Raw genomic sequence first — 14,502 nt, 5'->3', positions numbered from 1 at the left:
TTAGGAAGCGTTGTTCCAAATCTGCCATGAAGATGTTGGCATACTGTGGGGCCATGTGGGTGCCCATTGCTGTGCTGCTGATCTGGAGGAACAGGTCATCTCCAAATTTGAAGTGGTTGTGGGTGAGAACAAAATGGCAGAGTTTGGTAGTAAAGTCCACTGTGATTTGATCAGAGATCAAATCACAGAGATTATAGCTTGTAATCCATCGTTCTGTGGGATGTTGGTGTACAGGGATTCCACATACATAGTGGCTAGTATAGTATTGTTAGGTAGCTTGTTCAAAGATTGTATTTTCCTCAGAAAGTCTGTGGTGTCACATATTTAGCTAGGAGCACTGATGGCATATGGTTTCAGAACAGAGTCCATATATCCAGAAATGCCCACTGTGATAGTGCAGATACCTGAGATGATGGGGCGTCCTAAGGCAGTGGCTTTCAACCAGTGTGCCATGGCACCCTGGGGTGCCTTGAATGGTGGTCAGGGGTGCTGCGGGCAACACTAGACTCTGTCCCTCTTTCCTTCGTTCCTTCCCTCCCTCCCTCCTTTGATGCCCTCTTGCTTCTCTGCCTCCCAACAGCTTGCACAGCTGTTTATTGCAGCAGCTCTGCCTACAAGCTCTGCAGGCAAATGATGCCTCTCTTTGGGGCAGGGGGGCACCTCAGAGACCAGGGGTGGCTGCCCAGAGGACCCCCAAGGAGAGGGGGAGGAGCCTGATTGAACACTCCACAAGGATGTTTGAAAAGGGTTGAGGGGCTGCCAGTTCTGCAGGCAAGGGGTGACCTAACTGGACTTCTGAGCCCCATGGGGGTCCTGCAGAAAGAAGGTAGTTAGTCAAGGGAGCTGTGGACCCAAGAAGGTTGAAAACCTCTGCTCTATCACACAGTATAGACTGGGCAGAAACTGTAAGTCCCTTGCCTTCCCAGGGCTTGTGCACCATGGAATTCAATGTGGATTTGAAGCTGCTTGGATTCTCTAATTTTGGCGGCAGCAGCAGCTTCACAATAAACTCCATCCAAGTGGCATCCTGCGCCCCCCCCCCCCCAAAATAGGGCTTTTCCAGATCCACAGCTAATACAACATGGGGAGAAAATCCAGTGTTGAAGTGCATGTTTCCCTGGGGGAGGTCTATTACCACACCCTCTACTGCTATGTTATTTCCTTTAGTCTGACGGGAAGGATGCGATTTACTAAAACAGCTCGCCTGGCTTGGAGTGATACACGGATAGCGACGCGCACACTTTTTGTGCGAATCTGGCATATAGAAAAACCTTTTATTTCAAGGTTGTTGGTTTAAACAGAACATTCAAAAGCATGCATGCCTAGGTCAACCATTCCCTGGGTTCAGATTTCAGGTTTCCGGACCATATTGTGGGTAAGGAAGGGCCAGCAGCGCGCCTCGAGGGCGACAGCCCCGAGGAAGGCCGCCGGTTGCCTTTCGTGATCGCGGAGGGGCCCGGCAGGGAAGGCGGCGCCTGGCCGGGCCAGGAACCGAGCGGCGCTGATCCCGCGGAAAGGACTTGGGCCGCCGCCTACGCCTCCCCTCCGGCCAAAGCAGCGCCGCGCCGGGACTCCCTCGCAGCAGCAGCAGCAGCAGCAGCGCGCCCAGGGCCACGCAGCCGCCTCCCGGCCCTCAGCCTCCTTCTCCCCGGAAGCGAGGCCTCGACGCAATTCCGCGGCCGCTCTGCCCTTTCCCGCTCTTCGCTCGCTGCGCAGGCGCCCCGAAACCCCGCCCCTCCCTCGTCACTGGGCGTCGCCCCGTCGCCCCGCCCCTGCCCGCCTTCGCTCGCTCGCGCGTGCGCGCGCCGTCTCCGCCTCAGCCCGGAGCCTCTGCCGCCGTCATGGCTGACAACGCCGCCGCCGCCGCCGCCGCCGGCCTGGAGAACCACCGCTTCAAGAGCTTCAAGAACAAGGGCCGAGACGTGGAGGTGGGTGCCGGGCGGCCGGGCCGGGAGAAGCCGCTCTGCGTAGGCCGCAGCCTGCCTCGTGCGGGGACGGCGCCCCGCCGGGATCCCGCTTCTCCGGCCGCCTCCCTGCCTGCCTGCCGGGGCGGCGCGGCGCCCTTTGGCGGGACCCCCCGGCGCCGAGGCTCCCTGAGGCGGAGGGCGGGCAGCGGGGCGGCCGGGAGCCCTTTGTGCTTCTGCGCCCCCTCCCCCCGCCCGTGGCCCCGGGCAGCCTGTCGGAGACGGAGCGAGGGCTCGGCCGGGTCCCTCTGGCCTCTTTGTCCTTCGCTGTCGCCTGGGACGCCGCCTCCGGGCGCGGGGATCCTGACAGCCAGTTTGCACCTCCGCGGATCTCCCCTCGAGCTCGGCCCCATCCTCCCGGGAACTTTGGGCAGATGCATCCATGTCCTTTCCCATGTGTTGGTTTTGACAGGCGCCTCCCCCCCCCCCCCGAATAGCCGTGTTTACTCCTAGCTGGGCTACGGGTCAGTTAGTGCCCAAATAACCCAGATACAGTAACTGTATTTTGAAGACCGGTGCAATTGCTGCCTCCAAATAGCACCCCGCCCCGGCTCCAGTGGTTGTCCATCATCACCTACAAATGTGAAAGTGAAGAACAACCCATTCTGTCTCCCTGTTAAACGCTCTATTTCCAATATGCAGGATTGATAGGAGCCTTGCATGTTATCATCACTGACATTTAATGGGAACTCCTTTGTTTAGCCCTGTAGGCCTCCACCCAGCTGCAGGTTGGAGTATCCAAATGTACCTGGATCTGTTTATAGGGACACAATATATAATGAAAAAGATAATGGTTTTCTTGCTTAGGCTGCCATTGTATGCTTACATATCAGATAATTTAATGGGGGTCTTCTACTTTTAGTAACCATGCAGAGCATTGTATTGTTAGTTTTGTGATTCTAAGTAGCACCTAGTTTACAAGATGGAAGAGGAAGAGATGGAATAGTAACAACAACAATAGGACCTATTGCCCTAAATGTCAGTGCTTCCCCTCCAACCTGCCTTTGGGTTGTTAACTGTGGATCCAGTTGGCATGGAGCTCAATTTGGTTGCTGGTTCTCCAATTGCTGCTCCCTATAAAAGAGAAGCAATTGCAAGGGTACAGACACACTGTACTATTTTTTTAAATTATAGCAGATCAGTGGTAGTGTTTTTTCTTTGATAACATAGGTGTAGTGTGGCCCAAAGGGAATCTTTTCTTCTAAGCCAAGTGATATTGTGGGGAAGGGGCCCCTATTCCACCTTACAAGGGCTCTGGAGAGCCTAAATACGGTCAATGTGGATTGGAGCTATGTTCTAATATACTGTCTATTCTATATGGTCCTGAAAGACCTACATTGGCTCCCAGTACGTTTCCGAGCAGAATTCAAAGTGTTGGCGCTGACCCTTAAAGCCCTAAATGGCCTCGGTCCAGTATATCTGAAGGAGCGTGTTCACCCCCATCATTCTGCTCGGACACTGAGGTCCAGCTCCAAGAGCCTTCTGGCGGTTCCCTCACTGCGAGAAGCGAAGTTACAGGGAACCAGGCAGAGGGCCTTCTCAGTAGTGGCACCCGCCCTGTGGAGTGCCCTCCCATCAGATGTCAAAGAAACAAACAACAATAATCTGATTTTAGAAGACACCTGAAGGCAGCCCTGTTTAGGGAAGCTTTTTATATTTGATGAATCATTTTATTTTAATATTCTGCTGGAAGCCGCCCAGAGTGGCCAGGGAAACCTAGCCAGATGGGTGGGGTATAAATAAATTATTGTTATTATTATTTATTAGAAAGAGGGTGCAACGCACCTTCTCTATCATTTCATCTGTCCTGGGTTTGTGCACTTGTCAGTATGTTGGGAATTGAATACACAAGGATTAGGAGACAATATACAGTGTGCAATACCATTTCCCCCATAGTCCTTGAGAACGAACGAGAACGCTTCTATCCATTTCCTACCATTGGCGTTAGCAGGGTTACCAAGGCACTCTTTGTTCAATGAAGCCAGACTGAACAGCATCTAGGCTATTTTGCTTTGATTAGTGGTCTCTGCTCCTGCCAACCTAGCAGTTTGAAAGGACATCAAAGTGCAAGTAGATAAATAGGTACCGCTCTGGCGGGAAGGTAAACGGCGTTTCCGTGCACTGCTCTGGTTCGCAAGAAGCAGCTTAGTCATGCTGGCCACATGACCTGGAAGCTGTACGCCGGCTCCCTCGGCCAATAGAGCGAGATGAGCGCTGCAACCCCAGAGTCGGCCACGACTGGACCTAATGGTCAGGGGTCCCTTTACCTTTTACCTAGTGGTGAGCACCTTATTTTGTGAGTATCATAACACCATACGTGTTGAAGGCAAGAACTTGTAATAGTTCTCATGTGGTACTAGCAGAGTGCATTTCTAGTAGGCTTACGTTCTTGGCTATTTTAAATCTCAAAAACCTAGTTCTTACAATCAGTAGATGAGATGGTGAGCTTATTCCTGGAAGGTCAGGCTATTGAAATGAATTGGACAGTAGCTGGAGTGTAGGTGGCACCAGGCACACAGTGAGGACAACCAGACACACTAGGGCACATAATTGTGATTTTTGCATGGTTATTTGGGTGGCAAAGAAAGCTTCCTTTGCTACCTCAAGTGCATGCTAAAATTCTAGGCAAGTTTTTCCAACTGGTGGGAGGATTGTTCTATATCTCAACAAATGGGATGATCAAACCCTTGAATGCCCATTATGATGCATTTGCTGGGCACTTTGATAACATTGGTTGCCTTCATAGGAACTTGAACACCACGGTTGTGACAGGTCCAAATAATGTGATAAACATGTCAGCTTGTCCAATTCCAGCTTGGTGATGTGTACAAGGTACTTGAAAATGACTTGCCCAAATGACAACATGCCCCCTTGACCCTTGCCCATCTTGCTAATTTCAAACTAGCTGAAGGGAGCTGACAAGGTGTGTTCACGATATGGCCAATGCTCTTTTAAGGTATGGAGAAAGAGGTGGGAGTGCATCCACTCCTAAAGAAATGCGACTTGGACCCTGTGGGTTTTCGACAGCTACTAACTTCTTAGGATGGGTACTTAAGAGGTGACAGCTCTTACATGACATAAGATCAAAGGCATCTTATGTAAACTCCTTAGAGGTTCTGATGATTAAGCAGCATATAAATCCTGTTCATAAATACACTCGTACCTTGGTTCTTGAATGAAATCCGTTCCAGAAGTCCGTTTGACTTCCGAAAACATTTGGAAACCAAGGCACGGCTTCCGATTGGCTACAGGATGTTCAGCTTCCAAAAAACGTTAGCAAACCGTAACACTCACTTTTGTGTTTGTGGTGTTCGGGAGCCAAAACGTTTGAGTCACAAGGCATTCGAGAATCAAGGTACGACTGTAAATCCTTCCCCGTCTGGGTGTGGGACTGGACTTGGTTGCTCTTGATGAATGTTATCACACCGTTGTTTCTGCTTGATATCTCAGCAGCTTTTAACACAGTGATTTTCAAAGTTTTGTTCTTTGGGCCATGCTCTGAGAATAAAAATGTGCTCATGTCACACCAAATTTTTAATTGATATGAAATACATTGGGAAACAAAGAGAAACAATTCCAGCTCTAGGGAATAGCATTGTGTGACTACAGAATCATAGAACTGTAGAGTTGGAAGGGACCACCAGGGTCATCTTGTTCAACCCCCTGCACTTGTACTATGGGGTGCTGCAGGGAACCATCTTGTCCCCTAGGCTTTTAAGCATCTTTACGAAGCTGTTAGAGTGGATAGCAGGAGATCTGAAACATGGTGTCATCAGTATACAGTTCTCTGTGACATCTGAATCAGGTGGGGCTGAGCAGATCCCGAACTAGGAGCTGAATGGTAGAATGGATGAGGGACAATAAACTGATACTGAATTTTGAGGCCCTCTTGGTTCTCAGATTTGGGAATTGATCCCTTTGACCTGAGTGGGAAGCTTCAGCTAGTACAAAATGCTGTGGCTAGGCTGCTAATTGGTGACCCATACGGCAAGCATATAATACCTGCCTTGAAGAAGAGACATTGGTTTCCAATCTGCTACGTAACCAAGTTCACGGTTTTGTTACTGCCCATGTAGCTCATCCGTGTAGCGCTAAGCAACCTGGAACCTGGTTATTTGAGATTGCACCTTTACAATTCTGAGTTGGAAGGGCGCCAAAGGATAATCTAGTCCAGCCTCCTGCAATGCAGGAATCTCAGCCTCCCCATATGAACCAGCCTTCCACTAATATCCTTTGATGAGCTCATGCTGGTGGTTCTATAGCCTTTCCTGACCCATCTGCTGTCAGTCACAAGAAGGATGTATAGCTCCTGCTTGACTGAATAGCTTCCCCTCCAAGATCCAACAAGCATCTTTACTAGTGTGTTTCCACTGGCATTAAGTGCCTTTTTTTTATTCACACAAGCATAGCTTGCATACATACAACATTCTGTTGTACATATTTATGAGTGTTTTTAATGGCATTTAATTATGTTGTACACTGCTTTGATACTTCTTTGGCGATCACTTGTAGCCGAGTAAGATTGTATTTCATAAACACGGTTTTAACAATGAGTCCGTAAGTGACTGTGGAGGCCAATTCTGAATCGAGTGAAAAACAACATAGATATCTTGTACAGGCCACAACTGTTTGACGTGGGGGTTCAGTTCCCAGCCCCTGTGCGCATTAACAGAGTGCGTATAAGAGCCTCCACTCCCATTCCACCCTGCCTCCTTTATGCCCTCTTCTGGATTCAAAAGGACCCACTTGTTGGCGATCGCACAACAATTGGACATGCCTAAAATGGTCACTGTCTGTCGTTGACCTAAGGTACTCCTTGCAAAATGCAGCAATTGTAGATGTACAGAATGTGTCCTCAAGACAAATGTATATAATGCCATTATATTTGTGGTAGTATTCTCAGTTTCTTCATAATTCCTAAAACTGAATTTGCTCCCCATCCAACCATTGGGTTGATATTTTCTTTATGCCATCCACCACAACTCCCAAAAAATTTTTCTAGGTAGTCACTGTCCTGGGTAGCCATTTTGTTTCCCATCCACCTTCACACTTTGGAATTTCACCTATTCAGGGATGGCAGTTTCCTGTGAAAAACTAGCGCCTTCCCATAGAAAGCAAAATGGATTAATCCGTTCCAGACATTTAAAAACAACCCCTAAAACAGCAATTTAGCATGAATTTTACTATCCAACAAGATCATTAGCCCATCCATCAATCAATATGCAGATGATACCCAGCTCCACCTCTCTTTCAAATCAGAACCAGTGAAGGCGGTGAAGGTCCTCTGTGAGTGCCTGGAGGCGGTTGGAGGATGGATGGTGGCTAATGGATTGAGGTTGAATCCTGACAAGACAGAAGTACTGTTTTTGGGGGACGGGGCGGGCTGGTGTGGAGGACTCCCTGGTCCTGAATGGGGTAACTGTGCCCCTGAAGGACCAGGTGCGCAGCCTGGGAGTCATTTTGGACTCACAGCTGTCCATGGAGGTGCAGGTCAATTCTGTATCCAGCTGTCTACCAGCTCCACCTGGTACGCAGGCTACATGCCTACCCTACATGCCCGCGGACTATCTCGCCAGAGTAGTGCATGCTCTAGTTATCTCCCGCTTGGACAACTGCAATGCGCTCTACATGGGGCTACCTTTGAAGGTGACCCGGAAACTACAACTAATCCAGAATGCAGCAGCTAGACTGGTGACTGGGGGTTGCCGCCGAGACCACATAACACCGGTCTTGAAAGACCTACATTGGCTCCCAGTACGTTTCTTAGCACAATTCAAAGTGTTGGTGTTGATCTTTAAAGCCCTAAACGGCCTCGGCCCAGTATACCTGAAGGAGGGTCTCCACCCCCATCGTTCTGCCCGGATGCTGAGGTCCAGCGCCGAGGGCCTTCTGGCAGTTCCCTCATTGTGAGAAGCAAAGCTACAGGGAACCAGGCAGAGGGCCTTCTCAGTAGTGGCGCCCGCCCTGTGGAACGCCCTCCCATCAGATGTCAAAGAGATAAACAACTACCTGACATTCAGAAGACATTCAGAAGAAGGGGAGTTTTTAATGTGTGACATCTTAGTGTATTTTTGCTCTTTGTGGAAGCCACCCTGAGTGGCTGGGGAAACCCAGCCAGATGGGCGGGGTACAAATAATAAATTATTATTATTATTATTATTATTATTATTATTATTATTATTATTATTAAATGAAAGCAATAAATAATGTACTGTAGTCACACAATCAATCAGTAGCTGAACTGGGTTCCACACAGTCACTTTACCTAGCACTTCTCATCGCTTCACCTGCCCAGATGTGGCATAGGCGGCAAATCCCCAAGTCTTACAGATAGTTCCCCTTTCTGGGCTCACAGATAAGGATAGCATGAAAGCAAGCCCATTAGCTTATATCAAAGCAAGTGATTATAAACCTATACAATCTCATTGCTACAACACTTGCCAATTCATTTTGGGGTTATCTTGATTACCAAGATGGCATTAGTAAAGCTCCTAGACAGTTCACCTTTGGTTGAACACAATTTGCTTTTAAAAAATTAGCCTGACTTATTTTTCATTTTTGCACAAGTTAACACCAATCCAAGTACAGATCTATGATGGGATATATACGCTCGGGATAAATACGCTTCAGGATAAGTATTTTTGGGTTGCGCTCCACGGCGACCTGGAAGTAACGGAGCGCATTACTTCAGGGTTTCGTCGCATGCGCATGTGCAGAGGGTAAAAATGACGTCACGCGCATGTGCGGAAGCGGCAAAACGTGAGACGCACAGTCGGGTCTTACATTTTGTTCAGGATGCGAACGGGGCTCCGGAACAGATCCCGTTCGCATCCCGAGGTACCACTGTACACTCCTTTATTTTGAGAATGGTTTAATCCTGGCATTTGCCTTTTAGTTAACTAGCTCTTAACCGCTTATTCTCGGTTTGTTTGTTTATACAAAACTTTATGTATACATTGTGGCCCTCTGGTAAACCTCTTAGAAAGGTCCCTTAAATGATGGGTTATAAAGCTGCTAAATTAACTAGAGTTTGTTTTAAACCTGGCCCAAACAGAATGCTATTTGAGAATGCTAAGGAGAAGAAAAATGAGCAGAATTTTAAAAAACACATGAAACTGTGTGGGAAGGCCAGGGAAGAGGGAGCATGAGAGTTTGTGTTTTGCTTGGGCTTATTCAGTACAGTGCTAAAACCATGGTTTAGCATTATGCACAAATGTGGTCAATATAAAGTTATTCTATACATATATATATATATATATATATATATATATATATATATATAAATTATCAATATAAATTGTAGTCAGACAAATCATAAAACATGGAACATATGTTAATCAAATTAGGCTTTCATCTATCATAGAGTAAACAATAAAAACTATTATTTTTAACTACAAAACTCAGTAAGCATGAAATTCACAAATCAGCTCAAGACAAAACTACTAGTATAAATAGTACAGGCCCTTTACATATCATAAACTAAAAGGAAAGGTTTTATTGTGAACATGTGTGGGGAAAGTTTTTCAGGTCAAGGGCCACATCACCCTAGTGGAAAGATGTCAGATGAATTTCAGGACCAGAAACACCAAGACAAAGCTATTTCCCATGTGAGCAGGCATAGACGTAATTCTTAGTAACTCCACTCAAGTTTTATCTTCCATTTTCTCCACAGACATTTCTAATAAAGTTTGCTTTTTTAAAAAATAAAAAGCTCCCCATACCCTTTATGTCCTTACTCTACAAAAGGCAAAAGAAGTTAATAATCTCAGAAAAAGAATAGAAATAATAGCACTGCACAGTTGAACTCTAAGCACTGCCTTAAAGCTATTTAAAGCCTCAAATTTTGAAATGCAATTGCAGCCTAATAATTGCATGCATGTGATTGCAAAATGTGTGGACACTTTTTGCATAAGAAGAGCCTTTTCTCATAATAAGAGCCTGCTGGATTAGGCCAATAATCCATCCAACCCAGCATCCTGTTCTCACAGTGGCCAACCAAAAGCTTGCAGGAGACATGTAAGCAGGACATGAACATAAGCCCTCTTTCCTCAGGTGGTTTCCAGCAGCTGGCACTCAGAGCAGCAATTGCACATAATGCACAGCATCCACATTTCCCCCTCTGTCAGCTGCTCCTTGCTGAACAGCTGATGGGGAGGAAGGAACCAAGGGGAGAAGGTTGTGTTGGGCCTATGGGTTGAAGTTTATTAACTCCTTTGTTAAATCCGTTTTTAAGAATATTTAAATGGAGGGAATTAAAAGACAACATATATGAGCAAAACCAGAAATAGCATATATACACACACTTATACTGAATGACAGCAGAATAATAAATATTTTCATCCAAATCAATTGCTGCTGCACAGTTAAATTTTCTTATCCATATAGCTGATGTGATAACACGCATGCGCGCACACACGCACATATATTGAATTAATTACGGTTCTGTTCCCCTGAGGAAGGTTTCTATTAAAACACATCAGACAGTTGATCTTTTTATTAAAGTTCTTCATATATTTTGACAACATTTTGAAGCTTGTCTCTCTTTTCTGTATTGTTTTTTGATGCTGGCCTCTTCTTTCTTTTGAAGTGAATGTTTACCACCTCATCTCCTTTTGTGTGAACCAAATGTAATTTCCCAAAACAATGGTTCAGATGTGTGTAATCTCGCCAGCAAATTTCCTACAATTATTCTACAATTTTTCTGTTGTCCTGCAGTGCTACATTTTGCATGTCTTTTTTCACCGTTCAGCATTCATTTGCAAGAAAGACCAAACAAGAAGCTCCATTGCTGCAATTGGTGTGTCATGATGTCAGCTGTGCCACTTTCCCTTGAGGTGGTGTGCGGATGGCAAACTCAGGCACAGCATCGCTGGGATGTGTGTACTGAGCCCTTCCCACATGCAAAAATTCTCCTTGAAATTTCCTCAGCTATTTTTTCTCTCGGTGAATGTTGCTTTTGGAATCACTGCAGAAAAACAACTTAAGCAAAATAGTTTTGGGGAGGAGAAAATGATGGCATTAGGGATGGTTGTGGTATTCCTTCCCACCCATGTTTTACTTTAAATGGTCTCCTCACTCTGCCTTGTAGAAAATTAGTATGACACATCTCATAATCAGTGGAATAAAGTTCTGTAACATCTAGCCTGGTGTATAGTTGTAGGTTCCCTAAAATTGGTTAAAGAGAGTTAAACTGAATCATCATAGGCTTTGGTACTATTACTTCATTTGTGTGTTGTATGTTTCTGTTTTTCTCTTCTACAGACTATGCGAAGACATAGAAATGAGGTGACAATTGAACTTAGAAAGGTGAGTATATCACTTTTATTTGTTTATGCTTTGTTTAAAGCGGCCATGAGAGGTTTCAGCTATGGAGGTTCATGTGTGACTTGGGAGAGCACTGAAAAGATTGTGTCCTCACCAGATACTATTATGTCATGTGTCTACAAGAAAAGCATCAAGTACATTATTGTGTCCAGATTTCTGAATCTGGCAGAGCAACAGTTTGTTTTTTGTAAGACATTCTGCCAGAGTTCCATTATGTTCTCCCCATTTTTAATTTGCTTTTGAGACTTCACTTCCTTTGTCTGTGGTTGTCTGTGCTTGAAGGTGTCCTTGATGGTGCCTTTCCTCTTTCTCAGAAGAACACCACCCACAACTAAGGCCCAAAACCTCTTAAGCCTATGTGTTCACTTGCCCCTTGTTTAATGTGCTACGGGCAAATTTGTTGGGTTCAATCATACAGAAACTAGAGGGTACCCCACCAAAATTCCACCTTGCCCAAATCTTGCAGGACAAGGATACCCACACGACCCTGAAGGTGGCTAGGTTCCTAGTTGCTGTCCTTTCCCAAAAGTGACGCCAAGGAGCTCTACAAGCTAATTAAGGCGTGGTATGCCTTTCCATTTTATAGTATTTTATTGTTATAGTGGTGTTTTAGCGATTGCTTTTTTTCTCCTTACGGCACAAGCTGTTATTTATGTGTTGTTTTTACCTGTATGGGCCTATGGCCGTAATAAATGATATTCTATTCTATTCTTCTTAAGCCTATGAACAATGTTTCACTGGGTCAGGCTTCTGAAAGAAAGAGCTGGAACTGTTTGGTTATACAGTGGTACCTTGGGTTACAGACGCTTCAGGTTACAGACTCCACTAACCCAGAAATAGTACCTCAGGTTAAGAACTTTGCTTCAGGATGAGAACAGAAATTGCGCGGCGGCAGCGGAAGGCCCCATTAGCTAAAGTGGTGCTTCAGGTTAACAACAGTTTCAGGTTAAGAACAGACCTCCGAAACGAATTAAGTTCTTAACCCGAGGTACCACTGTAATCCTGTACACACTTTCCTGAGAGTAAATCCTGTTGAATGCAGTGGGGTGTACTTCTGAGTAGATATGTTTAGGATTGTACTGTGAGTAGTTCCTAAATAAACATGAATTAGTGAAGCAGTTTGCTAAGTACAAAGAATAGTGAATGCTGTAGTGATCAGTTTCAGTATGTTTGCTTACACAGGATTAAGATACATAGTATTGGTATCTGAGTTTGAAATACTCCTGCTCATAACTAAATTTAAATGAGTTTTTCATTATTAATAGTTTTAAATATGAATATCTAGTAAAGAATTTGTTTTCAAGAGACTATGTACTAGAGGTCAGCAGTCGGAGGCATCTGGGCCAAATCTATTGTCCTGAGAGGGTACCTTGCGGTCTCTGAAATTGTCCGTCAGAGGCAAAAGAAAGCTGTTGAATGAGTGCCAATTGTAGCAACATAATTTGCGATCAGACATTGGGGTTTGGGCTTTGGCCCTCTATCGCTGAGTCCATTCTCAAAATGTCCCAACAGAAAATCTAATTGCTTATCAAACAAAGATCAGTTAGTTGATTAGGTAGCCCATCTAGGAGAACGAAAACTCTGATCCTAACCTTCTGCTGCCTTGCGGGAGATCTTCAGGAGAAGAAAAGGCTAAGGAGTACTAAACCCTACACAAATCTGGAGCAGAGTCCCTAAGATGGTTGGATGGCGCCTTGTTTGCCTCCTTCCAGCAACTCTTGCAGCCAAGCTGGTTCCAGTCGTATAGCCCTGCTGTCCTTTGAACCACATCAGTGGTACTTCCTTCGCGGAGGAGGGAAGCCACGCCTCCAGGGGGGAAGGGGTGCAGGGCTTGGAGGATGCAAGGGAGAGCCACAGCACCAAGCATGAACAAAGCGGAGGGGGAGGCAGGTCCCCCTCTGCCCACGCCCTCTTTGCGCAGTAGGTTTACACGCAGAGAGGGGAGGCGTAGCATGGGGGTCAAAAGACTACTCTGCTGGGAAAGTTTAAGGACCGCCCACTCCCAGATTCTGCTAGCAACTGAGCAGACAAGGAATTGAGTCGATCTGCATTGTGAACGTTTTGGACAGATAATAAAGCCTTGAAGAGACCAACGGGGAGTCTTGCCTGTTTGCTCTTGAGCAACCACGCCGGCACACATAACAACCTCCATACACATCTCCTAGTCTTGCACCCCGAGGAGGTCACTTCAGTGTTGCTAACACAGCAGTTTGACTTCACCCCCAAAGGTGCACTCCATTGTCTCTCAAGACAAACGGATGCCAACAAGTTGACCAGTTAGTTGGATTATATTGATTTAGGACTCATTTGAGACCAAAGTTTTCTTTCCCCCTATACTTCATAAATTAACATAGTAGTACTGAAAATCTCTCTCACCAATCTTTATTGCTCTGTATAGCTATTTATTTCAGTTTAGTGTAAAAATACTATTGACTGCACTACCTATTTTGGTCTCATACAAATTGTTTACATTTTTTCTTTATATCCATGTATATGTTTGTATTTGACAGTACAGTCCTATACATTTTGCTCAGAAGTAAGTCCCATTGAGTTTAGTGCTGCCTTCTCCCAGGTAAGTGTGTATGGGCAGCCTGAGCGTACGCATCTGACAATGTGGGTAGACTCGTAATCTGGTGAACCGGGTTCTCCACTCCTCCACATGCAGCTGCTGGGTGACCTTGGGCTAGTCACACTTCCTTGAAGTCTCTCAGCCTCACTCACTTCACAGAGTGTTTGTTGTGGGGAAGGAGGAGAATGTTAGCCGCTTTGAGACTCCTTCGGGTAGTGATAAAGCGGGATATCAAATCCAAACTCCTCCTTCTCAATAACTCTGCTCATCTAGAAGGGGCCGCAGGATTCATTTGTGTATTTAAATGGATTTAATATATGGAGAAACAATTTACATTGTTACAATTAACAAATTATCAGTTGCAAGTGTATCTCTGTTTATAGCCTGTTAGTAGCGGTCAACCTATTCTGAAAGAGGTTGCACTGCCCTTAAAGAACTGGGTTCAAAATCAGGGGGTACGTATTGTGCCAGGCTTGTCAGCTGAGGTCCAATAGGCGTCTCTGCCTTGCAGCAGCTTTTATCCGCCTTGGTTCATATGCCAGTTTCAATGATGGGTGGATATGGTCTCGCCACAATTATGCATGCTCTTCTAACCTTACATTTAGATTATTGCAATGCACCATACAGCCCTGAAGCTACAGTTGG

General features: G+C 45.8%; 1 protein-coding gene across 1 annotated transcript in view; it reads left to right on the top strand.

Annotated features, from left to right (window-relative positions):
- The first annotated feature begins 1,408 nt into the window (after positions 1 to 1,408).
- The window catches only part of KPNA3 (karyopherin subunit alpha 3), a 31,332-nt gene continuing 18,238 nt past the window's right edge, over positions 1,409 to 14,502 (top strand). The window contains exons 1-2 of the mRNA XM_083606572.1: positions 1,409 to 1,928; positions 11,226 to 11,270. Of these exons, the coding sequence (XP_083462698.1) occupies positions 1,842 to 1,928; positions 11,226 to 11,270 (132 nt within the window). The 5' untranslated portion in view covers positions 1,409 to 1,841. The remainder of the gene's footprint in view (positions 1,929 to 11,225; positions 11,271 to 14,502) is intronic.

Source organism: Podarcis filfolensis, assembly GCF_964270895.1.
Source record: "Podarcis filfolensis genome assembly, chromosome: 3".
In the NCBI taxonomy this organism is placed as follows: domain Eukaryota; kingdom Metazoa; phylum Chordata; class Lepidosauria; order Squamata; family Lacertidae; genus Podarcis; species Podarcis filfolensis.
This window is presented reverse-complemented; position numbering and strand designations above follow the sequence as displayed.